Below are 13,660 nucleotides of genomic sequence, written 5' to 3'. Positions count from 1 at the left end.
TTTAATGAATGAAATCTTTGCAGGATTACATTAAGTACATCAGCTATGCTGCTTTTTATTTTAAGGTATTTGAATTTAGCATATATGAAATAAAGGGAAATATTGTCTTTAATACCTCCTGTGGTAATGCCATATCCCATGTTATGGGATCCCATGTAAGCATCCCATGTAAGCATCCCAGTTAGATGCTTAGTAGGTAGGAAAGCGTGAACATGGGGTCATTTTGTCTAGCCTACCTAATCTTATTTTTTTAACTAGGAGTGAGATCAAATTAAGTTAATTTGTAGTGGATAGACAAGATTTCACTTTGTTGAAGTGGGTAAAGACAGTCTCGTCAAATATTTACTTGCATTGTAAAACCATGGGTCACTAAACATCCATCTCTGAAAGTCAAATATGAGTAAGTTTACATGCATGCCTTTGGATTAACACAATACAAAATATTCAGATGGTGTCCTAAAAGTAGTGTAACAGGACTATGGTTCAATTTAGCTGTGTAACTGTAACTTAACACCCTTATTACTTGTTCTTAAACTGTAATCTTATATTGTTGCAAGCTGATTCCACAGTCTATCAGATCATTGTGAGTGAGAAATAACATGTAACTATTGTCAATTGCAAGGAGAATATTAGAATTTAATTCTGTGTTTCTGATTACCAAGAGGTGCTTTTTAAGCATATCTGGCCATTTAGATGTTCTAGTATATCTGCGTATTATAAGGGTACAGAGTCTATTTATGTTGTGGGGTAAACTATAGATTCCACTATAGATAACACCTTTAGCTGAATATAAACAAATAAAAATGCATGGACTTATTGCATTTTTGGCCTTGTTCCCCCTCATTTCCTGTACCTGCTTCAGCCCTAATCTGAAACTCTGATCTTCTGAGTCTAGCCTCTGCTGGATTCTGCATTCTCTACAACTGATAGCTCTGATTTCAGCTGTCTAGCCCTATGGTTTGAGAATTCACTACCAAATCATCTTCCTTTCCATATAAGAGACTGTCTTTGTCTTTGTAATGAAACTCTGAACTTTTGGTCACCACTCCCAATCTTTACTTTCACAAGGCATCTGGTTTTGTTACACATTTGTGAAACCCCTTGGGACATTTTCTACCCATGTCAAGACATATTGAGTTTGTTAAATGTTAGTTTGATTTTAGGGCTGCAAAACTTTGCTGACATTGCATGAAATTTTTTTTTAAGAAGCTGCCATTTATGTTTGTATTTTGGTGGCACTGTGCCTATGACAGTGTTGTGAATGGAGGAGGGGAAGAGAAGTAAAGAACCATGCTATGGTGGTACTTTTTCCTACCAAGGACAGGAACACATTCACAGTAGAGTTGCTTATCTCAGGCGTGGAAGGAATGCCAGATCTGCTTGATGTTTTAAAAAAAAATTATAGTTCTACCAGGAGCCATATGCCTCATGGAGGAACACTCTTGGATGATGTTGATGAGTTCTAGGTGTTTTTGTTCCTATATTTGTATAGAGTAACTCGTGAGCATAGTTAGACACATGACGTGTTCTTTCAACTGGATGTAAAGTGCATAACATGTTTTTGATTGCTGCATCTAATTATTAATCACATTGTTTGATGTTTTTAGAATCCAGATTCCTTTTTGTTACAATAACTGACCAAGGTCAGTGAACAAAAGCAACTGGTTTTGTGGGTCATGACACGTTTTGAGGCTTTTCTCTCAGAGCATTTAGCTGCCCTGCCATGCTGCTGTGACGAAGTCCCCAGTAAACACATTAGCTTGCCGTGCCAGTAAATTATTTGCTTATTGCAAGATTGTTGTTCAGTAGTGGGAATTGCTGGGCAGTTATGTACATACCTCCTGAGAGATGAACATTCTGTTAACCTTGTTCAGTGCTAGCGACCAGAGTTTAGGTAGCAGTCCAATTGAATGTGGTGATGCAATGCTGAGCTTGGAGCTGGGGGAGGTGGAGGAGAAGCATTTGACGTGCATACAGAAAGATCTACCTCTAAACGATGGTAGCAGTCTTAGTTTATTTTGGGTTGTATTAACAGAGCAGCATGTAAAATAGTATACCCCATTAACAGTTACTTTTTAAATTGAATTAGTGGTCAGAAAAATCTGAATATTATTAACAGAGAAAACTTGTGAATAATGATTTCGCTAAGTTCAACAGAGAAGCTTCAAAATACACTCTGGAAATTATTTATCCTCCTTTGCTTTTCTGATATAGAATTATCCAAAGTTTTCTGCAGGTGTCTTTGCCCTTGTAAATGAAGCAAATAGCTGATCCATTTATGGACTTGGGTTTATGTTTCCAGCATCGTAATTATTGGTTGACAGAATAAGTACATGTATTTTACAGAAACAAATGTTTGAAGTTGTACATTCCTAGTTTCAGGACAAGTCAAGTGTTTGACTAACGTGTAACTATCTGATGCAAATGCTATAACTTTTCACAGGTCATGGAGAGAGAAATAGTTTGCATTACTGGTTGACTATTCATTAAAAATGGAGAAAGTTGAAGGGACAATTTAAGCAGGAGTGTCATGGAAAGTAGGGTGGCACAGGGCAAAAAGGATTTAAGAACATTTTCTGAAAGTAAAAGTTGATTTCATTTATTGACTATATTTGCAAAGCTTGGAAAAGGACAATAGAATAAATTTGTTCATCAAGTTGAGCAATGGCAGCTTAATTATTGTGAACCCAGTGTTCCCTCTCGCCAGTAGTGTCCTGGGAAAAGGTAAAAAAGAGTGAAAGAAAAGATCTGCAAGTCTAATTCAGGGAACAGCTGTTTGGGAAGTTCTAATGTGATCAAATGAGTTCCAGAAATCCCAGTGACCATGAGGTAAGTATCTAAATGAATACCTGCCTTTTAAACTGAGTTATACAAATTAAAATGGGATTTGTAGATCTCCTTTTTGAACTGCAACATATAAATCTCTCCTTGCCATATTTAACTATTTCATGTGTAGTTAATTCTTTGTATGGCAAAGAGCATACTGATGTACATCAGAGTCTACTGAACTGTGGAGCTATTTTGAAAAGAAAGGCAGATGACTGTTTTAAGTCCTTTACAAATACACTAATCTAGCATGGATGGCTTATTTCTCCCCCCACCTCCCACCTGTAATCTCATCACCTCCCACTTATTTCCCTGTGTAGAAGAGTTGCTTCCAGCTCAGATTAGAACCTGAGTGAAATAAGGGATGGAATCTGAATTTCTTTCACTCTTTGGAGTTGTGCTTTGTGTTTTACCTTGGCACTGCCGAACTCTTTGTTTTTATGATGTCCAAGAAAGCATTTTTATTTTGTGACATGGAATTAATGCTTAGTATGCAGGTTTATCAGCTGTTGAAGCAGATCAGCACAAAATCTGTGCTTAGCCTGAAAAATGTTAAATGAAAGGAAGTTCGTCCTCTTCCATTGGAGGGGGGGGAAAAAAAACCAAATCTGAACATTTATTTGGATAAACAATTGGAACTTTTGGATAATTAAACCATCTTAATCCCTCTTGTCTTACGGTTTGTGAAGTCCTGTAATAATGTAGCAGATGGTACCTAGTTTTTGCTATATCAAAATTGGTGGATGAGGGAAGATGAATAATATTCAATTAACTGAAATACAAAGCCCCTTATGACACATCCTTTTGACATTTGTTTAGGGTTGTGCTTTTTTTTTGTGACATTTAGCATTCTTGAAGCTTACAGTTTTGTTTTACCTCTCATAAAGCCATTGTGATACCATCCAGGACAAACCAGCCTGCTTGATTGGTACTTCATCACTACCCTAAATATCCATTCCCTCCTTTATTGGCGAATCAGTAGCCACAGTGTGCACCATCTTAGAAATACATGGCTATTACGTGCCTTGGCTATTTTGACTCTTCCTCCCTAAGCACAACTCTACCACAAGGGGGCTAGGATGCACTGAAGGGGAAAACAGTGGACGTGTATCACCACTTCTTGGAATTCTCTCTCCAGTGGGACTGAGGGAGTGTCTTCACCAGGAGGACTGCAGCAGTTCAACGTGGTGGTGAGCCAGCATGTTCTCAAGGGCATTTAAAGATGGCCAATACACTTTGGCCTTGCCAATGACTCCCTGATCCCAAAAACTGAACAAATTGAAAGAAATATCTAAAGTGATAATGAAGAATGTTGAGAGATGGGGTATAGCCACTTGTGCATAGTTTCCCTTTGATGCAAGGTGTGGTACTGGTTTTAGATCGGCCTATGGATCCTCTGTGAAATAAATTCCCATTCTTAACCTGGTTGAAGTATTTACCAGTTAGAACATTGCCTATTGTTATCTTTGGTTTGGGAAAGCTTAAGAGGAAATTGAAGACTTTAGGTCATCTTACAATCTAATAAACATGGAGAACTAGCCCATTTCCTCATTAAGTGTTCTCTGGTATTTTGTTGAATTGTAGCTTGCTTCATCATTTCAGGATTCATTTAAGAGTCAGCCATATTACTGCATGTAGCCCAGACTGGGTAAAGGCAGCTGATTCACTTCCCTAAAGGGCAATGGTGAACCTGCTGGGATTTTGCAACAATTTGGTATTTTCATGGTTACCATTACTGATAATATCTCTTATATTATTGAATTAAAGGACTTTTAAGTTTCCCACTTGCCGCAGTGAGATATAAGCTTCTGTATCTGTGTCATTAATCCATGCCTTTGGGTTACTAGTCATTAATTTAAATATGCTACTCTATCCCTGTAGCCATAGACCTTAGTTTTGTAGCCATAAAATATAAATTGCTGCATTGAATTGTAAACTGCTAATTTCACATAAGCTCTGTATATATTTATTGTGGAAGGGTGCATTGGGAGTCAATGATGATCATTTTTTATATGCATTCATTAACTTGACCTTGAGAATGCTTTTGTGAAAGATTAAAAACAAATGTTTGACCACTTCCTGAAAGTACAAATTAGTTCCATTGCAGCAGTGGGTGCAGGGTACAAGTCATTTGATTAAGGTCTCGATGAGTTGCATGTAGTGAACAGAAAGATATGAATATTTAAATTCTGATTTGAACATATAAGACTGCTGGTTTCCTTGTATCCTGTGTAATCTGATCTAATTTGACAATATCTTTACAATGGCTTGTAATGCCGTGCAAGGGCTTAAAAAGAGGAGGTCATGTAAGGAAAAGACATGTTGTAGGACTGTTGTACAGGTGATATTTTAAAAAAAACCCTGAGGATATATGCTTTCATGATATGAACTGATCTCAATGCATGATGCTTCCAAAAGGAAATGGAGTGGTGAGGGGTGTCTGTACTCAGACCTTGTCACTTTGAGATGTTTTTACACATTTACTGACATCTGGTTATAGAGTGGGCTTTGTGGTGAATAGCTGGGAGAAGGATAGGGTTCCAGGATGATGTTTAGACTAAATGTTATGAATGATGTGAGGAGGGTTTGGGGAGGTAAGGTAATAAATTGTCAAGAGTTGACCAAATAACCTGTTGAGAAAGTATGTTTGCCTAGAAGCTATTTTTGTTTCCAACCTTGCACAGCATGTCTTCCCTCTATACTCCTCATGCATTTTCAATAAACGTTGACAGATCCTGTTCACTGAAAACCATAGCTCATAGGAATTAAAAGTAAATTGACCTCTCAGGTTTATTCGTGTGGTTTACCTTGACTTCTGTACTACATATTGCTCCTGCTGTCCTTTATGCACTCCACTTTTCTTACTTCTGCGCCTTTTTGATTGACATTACTGCCTCTTTATTCTCTAGTTTATCTCCAATTCTTCACCACCTATTTTCCATTAATAGTTTCTTTCACTATTAAATACAAATTCCACTGATTTCCCTTTTCTTCATAAAAACAGTTACTTGTTTATTATTAAAAGGTCATATCTTAAAGGCATTTTGCCAGCTGGCTTTACCATTCCAGTTTGTGGGAGAATTCTGAAGCAAAACTTGACCTTTATTCAGTGTAGAATTATAGAGAAAGTGTACTCCAAGCCACTTCATAATTCCAGGTAAAAGCAGAAAGGGGAAGGGAACAGTGATAGGACTTGTGACTTTTAAATCCAATTTCTGATGCAATCTAAGGTAATAAAAAATTAAGACTTTTAATTTGTGGCAAAGGCCACCATAATCCCTTGTGACTTGAAAGTTCTTAATATGTAGAATCCCCCTTTCACCTCAGTTTAACAAAAATAAATCCTTTTTTTTTCCTTCACAGCTATATATTAACAGGCAGAGAATTGAAAAATCATCCATTAAATGATATTATTGATGTGACTAAATAGTGTTTCAGGCAGCTCAAGTGAGGAAATGTTGATTTACATTACCAACTAGTGAAACTATTGGCTAATGTGCTGAGAACCAAATCTGTTATGTTTGGTTATCAATATCTGTAATTACCATGGAATGGATTATAACTGAAACTGTTTTACTCAACTATCAAGAACAAAGTTTACAAAAATCCCTCAAAAACGGAAAAACATTGAACTTTAAACAAATTTTTCAACAGTGCAAAATTATGCAATTTTGCTTGAGACAATGGTTGAGGGTGGAGGAAGCAGATGGAAAGTGAAGTGAGAAATGTGGTTATTATACTTTTACCATTGTTCTAGCTGGAGAGCTTAACATGTTTAACAAACGGTTACACAACCTGCATACATGTAAAATAAGGTTATCATTTACTGGATGAATTCTAACATTTGTTTTAAGTGAAACACTTTCAGTTAGAGGAAGTATTCTTCTATGTACACAAAAACAAATGTGTACTTCATCACAGTACACTTTGAGCCTATTGCCATCTAAATAGATTGCAATGCTTTTGGAATTGTCAGCCTAATTTACCACCTGCCATTTGATGCCATCTTTGTTTTTCCATAATTTAGTGAAGCACGTCTGAAGTGGAGCTTGCACGAGTCTCAAAGAGGATGCTTTTGCAGCACCTGTTACATTTTATTAGCAGCAGCAGCTAGTCTGCTGATAAGATTAACCACATTTTTATGCAGCAGTACTCTGGTCATTCCACTTGGTCTATCAAATGGTTTTGACCTCTGAGTCGATGCAGAGAAATTGTAACTTAGAAAAGAGAAATAAAATAACTTATTGCTGATGGCAAGGTTATTGGTACCATTGGCTACCATTGCCAAACCCTAGTTGGTTGTGGCATACACTGTTGAAAAACGTGTTTTTGAGAGTTCTTCAACAATCCTCAGGTTTTTGACCAATTTTTGTAAGCTTTGCCCTTTAAGATGGCTTGAACTCCTTAGTACATGTGGCGAAGTTATTTCCATTATGCTGTTTGATAAGTGATTTCAGGATTGTAATATAGCATTGTTCTGGTCACAGCATTACAGTTAAACTGGATTGTGAGCTTGTCTGTAAAATAGGCCTCAAGTATGCATGTGTACTGTGTCTAATATCACAATAAAACTGTTTTCATTTTATAATGAACATCAAGACTGCGTGAGGTACTAGTCATTTAAAGTTTACTATTTGAGTCAGAGTTATACAGCACAGAAATGGCCCTTCAGTCCAACTTGTGCCTTCCTGAGCTAGTCCCATTTGCCTGTGTTTGGCCCATATCCCTCTAAACCTTTCCTATCCGTGTACCTGTCCAAATGTCTTTTAAATGTTGTAATTGTACCTTCCTCTACCACTTCCTCTTGTAGCTCTTCCATATATCCACCATCCTCTGTAGGACAAATTTTGCCCTTCAGGTCCCCTTTAAATCTTTCCCCTCTCACCTTAAACCAATGCACTCTAGTTCTTGATTCCCTTACCCTGGGAAAAAGACCATTAGCTCACCTTATCTATGCCCCTCATGGTTTTATAAACCTCAGTAAAGTTACTCCTTGGCTTCCCTCGCTCCAGGGAAAACAGCCCCAGCCTATCTGGTCTCTCCTTGTAATTTGAGCTCTCCAGCTTGTGAATCTCTTCTGCACCCTCTCTAGCTTAACCGCATCCTTCCTTGTAGTACGATGTCCAAAGCTACACACAATACTCCTGGTGCGGTCTCGCCAACATCTTGTACTGTTGTAACATGATATCCCAACTCTTGTACTCTATGCCAATTTATCGTTCAAGATTTATTTAATCATTTGAATTTAAATTCCCCAGCTATCATTATAGGATTCAAAATGTCTCTGGATTGGTGATCCAGTCCTCTAGATTCCAGTCTAGTAACTTCACTCTGCTATTGTTCCCAAATATGGGTGTGTACATGTTGATATTGTTTTGAAAAGTTCAGATTTTGGCATCATTGGAAGCCCATATAAATCTTTTTTTGCAATCTTTGAACTGGCGAGATATCAAATGAAAATACATTTCATGCATTTTTTTTTAAAAACTTGGCTCTTATAGTATTGGTGAGCTGTTGAGATGAGGTTTTTCTTTTGGCAGCTGTCTGTGCCTATGACTAATTCTGATTGCCTTTAAGTAAAGCCTGAAGGATTTGCCAATTAGCTTTGCAGTTTGAAGTAAATGGTAATGTGAATTAGCTCTGTCCCCATTGCCAAAATAGTAGGTAAAACATATGAGAAATGGACTAACCATAATATAGTAAAAACAAAATAAAAATTAGAAATTGAAATGAAAACTAAAATTGTTGCAAAATACAGTACTTAAAAGGTCTGAAAGAGAAACGAGAGTTACCATTTTGGGTCAATGACTTATGATTAGAATCTGTTAGTACTATACAGTTTTCTTTTTGGTTCATCTTAATAAAGTGCATAAGCTTTTATTCGAATAGGCTGTAATGCGAGTTTAGATTTTAAAGGGGTTGCCAGTTTGATTTCTTTACAGACACCACAGAGCAGCAACAGCAGAACAAACAAAGGTGCTGCGTTACATTGCTAAATCAGTGGAGTTCCAGACTGAGGCTCTCGTACTGCAGATGTGCGTAGGTTTCATCAGGCTGTACCTGAAGTGCTGCATTCAGTCCATTCACTAAAACATTCATTCAGTGGAAGCAGTGAAGATAGAACCACAAGATTCGTCACATAATTTCTTGTATTTATTCCCATTTAGAGTTGGCCAATATTAATTGCTTGACCAACATCACTAAACCAGATGATTTGGCTGTTACCTCATTACAACTTGGAGATTCTTCCTGTTGGATTTTCTTGGTACCTATAGTTCAAAGATACTTCATTGACTGTGAAGCACTTGGGATCATTAGGAGGTCATAGAGTCGTGGAGTGAAAGTCGCATAGCACAGAAGCACACCCTTTGGCTCACCACATCCATGCCGACCTTTTTGCCCATCTATACTAAATCCATTTATCCACATTAGGACTGTATCCTTCTATGCCTTGTCTATTTAAGTGTCTGACTAAAATGCCTTTTAAATGTAGTAATTGTATCTGATTCCTCCTCCTTTGGCAGCAGGTTCCAGTTATCAACCAGTCTGTTTCTTTAAAAAAAATCTTGCCCCTGAGATCCTATTTAAACTCCTTCTCACCTTGTTTTGATACCCTGGCTATGGGAAAAAGACTTTGACTATCTACCCTGCAATTCTGTTATATCCAGGTAACCCCACAGTCTCCTTCACTCCTGGGAAAACAAGCCCGCCTATCCAACCTCTCCCCATAACTAAAGTCATTGGATTGTGACAGATACTATCAAAATGCAAGCATACATTCTTAATTAGATGCAGGATTCAAACATGGGCAGCATAAAACATTGTTAGTGGATGTAATGCATATAGCCTTAAGATGTTGTAAACGCTGAGTTTTGAACTTCTGGATTTCATTTGCTATTAGTTTATTGAATACATTTTTTTGGAACCTCTGCTTCCTTTTCATAGGTTCGCTTGGTGGGAGTGCAGATTAAAACAAAATTATGCCTGGAATCAACTTGGACCTTTAGATTACTTGTGATTTTTCTATCAGCTATTTGGAAGGAAATGTTTATTCTTGAGTTTCTGATCTGTGCTCTTGTTGGGTGAGAGTCTAAATCAGGAGCAGAGAATTTTTGTCACTGTGCTGCTTCTACTTGTTCCATGCCTCTTGAATCCTCAAGTTGAGACGGTCATTTTGTTTTTAGTGTTGCTACTGAAATCACTCCTTTGAGCAGGTAAAATATCCAAACAAAGCACGTATCCAAAGTGTTTCCAGCACTATCTGGATGCCCACATATGTGGAAACATTATAATATCACTCTTGAAACTCTGGGATCATTGGTAAATTAACACTCCATGGCTTGCAAGTACTTCATAAGAATTGTGCATTGAAGTGATGGAAAGACTATACAGTTTGCACTCATTTCCGAACTTTTGAGCTGTTATTTGAAAAATTAAATGTTGATTCTCCTGACGTTATGTGTTAATAATGTATATTTTCCAATTTCAACAGAGCGTGTTAGAACACTCCCAACCAAGGAAGGATATCCCAGATCACTTTTTGAGGAATGTGATCTGACCATTTAAGCATCAATGTAGACCACACACCACATTAGGTTGAGGAAATATAACTGTCAATAATCTGCCTTTATATGATAATGATTTGATTATTGACATGACTGAAACGTGGAGCTTTGCAATTTGCCAGGTAGAGGTAACGTGATATCAGCAGAATATTATGCTGATTTTCATTTGGGGATTCCAGCTAGCTGAAACCTCTGCAAGAACTGTCAAAACAAGCTTAGTGAAGAATTTCTAACATCATTCATCAAAATGGGCAAGAAAATGACAGCAGTATTGTATTTAGGGGAACCTTGTTTGCATTGTTACTGCAAGCTGCTAGAATTCTTCATTATTTTAATGTTTTCATTTCTTTTTTAACATCCTTTTAGAAAGTCAAATTGAGGTTGCGGGTTTGAGAACAAACTGAATAATATAATTATTGCTGCTGAATACATTCTTCAAAGAATCGGCATTGATTCAAGTCATGTGGTGTTGGAGTAGTAGCACACTGTATTGCAAAAATATTCTGCTGAAGCTATGAAATGAGATGTCAGAGATGGAGATTATTAAGCTTGCCTTACTTTACACTGTAAACAATGACACAATACCGCTGAGTGTAATGTGCAACGTCCCAAGTTAGAAATTAAAAGCAGAAAATGCTGGAAACATTCAGCAGGTCAGACAGCATCTGCAGAAAGGGTTAGATTCCTTTGTCCAGGACCTGAAATGTTAACTGTTTCTCCTTCTGCAGATGCTGCCTGACCTGCTGAGTGTTTCCAGCATCTTATTTCAGATTTCCAGCACCTGCAGTTTTTCTAATGATTTTTCCAAATTAGAATGTTGCTTACTGATGTTAGAATGTTCCTAACTGATTTGAATTTAGTTTCAACCACTGATGAACATGTAGCTCAAAGAATTGATTATCACTTAATTCTAATGGAAATTAGATGCATAATTTGTGTCGCCCTCAGCAAAGAAACTTGGTGCTTTTCCAGGTTCACGGCACATTGCTCCAGGATTACAACGAGGACATTGTGTTGGATCAAGTGCAAAAAGCTGGCACTTTTTTGCTCTTCTCTACAGCTGTTATGGGAGAATTGGTCAGATACAACATTTCCAAATGTGTGAATTCTGTTTTCTTTTACCCTCGTATTAATATCTGTTGAAAACTAATTAGAGCACATGACTGACAAAGTCAAACAGCTCTTTCCATACTTTGTTTACTAGTGTGAAACTAAAGGTGTCTCCATAGTTCCAAAAGATAAAGCCTTTCTGTTTCAAAAGGAAAAGCTTTCCTGAAGGAGAAACTTGGTTAATTGTCTTCAACAGCCAGAAGGGCAATTTTAACTCTTACAAAGGTGATTTTGTGGCTTGCTTGTTTTTGAAATCAACTTTTTATTTCTGTCTTCAGGAACTTCAGATGTGGCCTTAGAAGTTGTTGAAAGCAGTTTATATGACCAAGTATAGGCTGGTGTAGAAATGGAATAATTCATCTTCCCCATTAGCAGCGTAACACTGAAGTTCAATTAAACTGATGTTGTAAGCCAGTGGCTTGCAACATTTCGCCAAGCATTAAAGTAAATACATGTTTGGATATTGAAGTGGATGGGCAAAAGGCAAATTTCTTTTCAAGCTTTGTAAATATTTACAGCTACAATCTATGATGCTGTCTCCAGTTCTTCAAGCTGTGGTCTTTGTACTTTATTCAAAGCATGTTTTGTGAAGCCTAAACACAGCTCTGATTCCGTCAATTGGGTTCAGAGTCTGAATTCCTGCAATCTCTTGCTTCACCACAGAATGTATTTTGCATGTTTATTGGAAGGTATCCCTTGCGTTAATCATTTCACTCAGAAGAACTTAAATATAAGTAGGGGTAGGCCATTTGGTCCTGTGTATCTGTTTCACCATTCAGTAAGATCATGGGTAAGCATACTTTCCTGTACTAACTCCATATGCCTTGATTCTCTTTAGACCCATAGAGCTGTCACTATCTGTCTTGAATGTACTCAGTGACTAAGCCTCCATGCACCTCTTGGGTGGAGAATTCCAGTGATTCATTATTGTTTGAAGAAATTTCTGATAAAATAAGGGATCAGCTATTCAGGATTGAGAGACTGCCACTTGGTTCTACAAACCCCTCCAGGGAAAACATCCATGCATTTACTCTGTCAAACCCCTAAGTATTTTGTGTGTTTCTGTGAGATGACTTTTATACCTGTCATTCTCTGTGATATTAGTGCTCATTGGTAATAATATGTGATGCTGCTCTTGGAGTTTCAAATAAGAAAATACAAACAATAAATTCAATGGAATTCATTTAGAATTCCTTTTTTTAAATAGTCTTGGGGTCTAGCTTTATATTTTTGAATGACAAAATAGGACAATTTAATTTTCATTGTTAAAATTTCCAAATGGCACTGATTTGCATTCACAAAGGAGTTAATGGAAAAAACGCACATGCCTTTTGGGTTCAGCTTGCTTTGCAGCTGCAGTATGCTTAATCACCCACTTAAGATCAAAATTTATCTTTTATTTTACAAAGACTGTTATTCCCAATTCAATGTAATGTAATTTGTATTGAATGAAATAAAATCCAGATTTGAGTTTCTAGCTTTTTTCAGTCCAAGTTTGAGAAATGTGTTCTAATTCAACTCATGAGACTTTGGACTGAATCTCCAAGTTTATTTTCTAGTGTTGGTATGGAAGTTGGCCAGCTGGCTATCTTTAGAGCAATACATAACACAGGCCTATAGAGAGCATATTAAACAAAATCCTGCAGCAATATCAGCAAATTATCCAGCTGTCTTCTCAGTGACTGCACAGTGGATGATAAGGGAAGAGCCAAGATGAACAAAAGGCATCTTTATCATTACTAGGTAACTCAAGATAAAATGTGTCGTGTCCATCTATCTATGCAAGTTCAAAAAACATTTCAGCCCATTAATCAAACTCTAATTTCCATCCTAAGGAGCCAATCGAATCCTAATTCTAACTGTAGTTGACCCTAGGGGAAATGTAAATTCTCTCCGCTCCCATTGCCAACTCCTCCACAATCCTTTGTCCTTTCCCTTTTAAGTGTTGATGCCACTGCTTAGAAACAGCAGTGGCTCAGGCCTCTAAGTGCAATTTGGCAGCCAAGAATTGGACTGTAGGTCTATGTAGCCTGGTGTAATTTCTGTAGTTTGAAAATCTGCTGTGATGAATCCTTGTAACCAGTTTATTTTAGCATGTTCCCTGAAATTACGTTTTTGCCATGAGCAGCCAGTGCTAAATAGATGTATAATGTTTGAGG

The 13,660-nt window shown here is 37.3% G+C and overlaps 1 protein-coding gene across 5 annotated transcripts in view; it reads left to right on the top strand.

The window, feature by feature from the left end:
* LOC127579865 (brain-specific angiogenesis inhibitor 1-associated protein 2-like) overlaps positions 1-13,660 on the top strand; it is an 86,712-nt gene that overhangs the window by 32,805 nt on the left and 40,247 nt on the right. Inside the window, exon 1 of one of the 5 annotated variants that reach the window (XM_052032877.1) lies at positions 12,273-12,291. The exons of the other annotated variants lie outside the window; for them this stretch is intronic. Within the exon in view, the coding sequence (XP_051888837.1) occupies positions 12,288-12,291 (4 nt within the window). The 5' untranslated portion in view covers positions 12,273-12,287. Of the gene's footprint in view, positions 1-12,272; positions 12,292-13,660 lie in introns of those variants that run through there. 5 annotated transcript variants of the gene reach the window in all.

Source organism: Pristis pectinata, chromosome 18 (assembly GCF_009764475.1).
Source record: "Pristis pectinata isolate sPriPec2 chromosome 18, sPriPec2.1.pri, whole genome shotgun sequence".
Taxonomy (NCBI): Eukaryota; Metazoa; Chordata; class Chondrichthyes; order Rhinopristiformes; family Pristidae; genus Pristis; species Pristis pectinata.
Note: the sequence above shows the minus strand (reverse complement) of the source record. Positions and strands in the feature narration are given on the sequence as shown.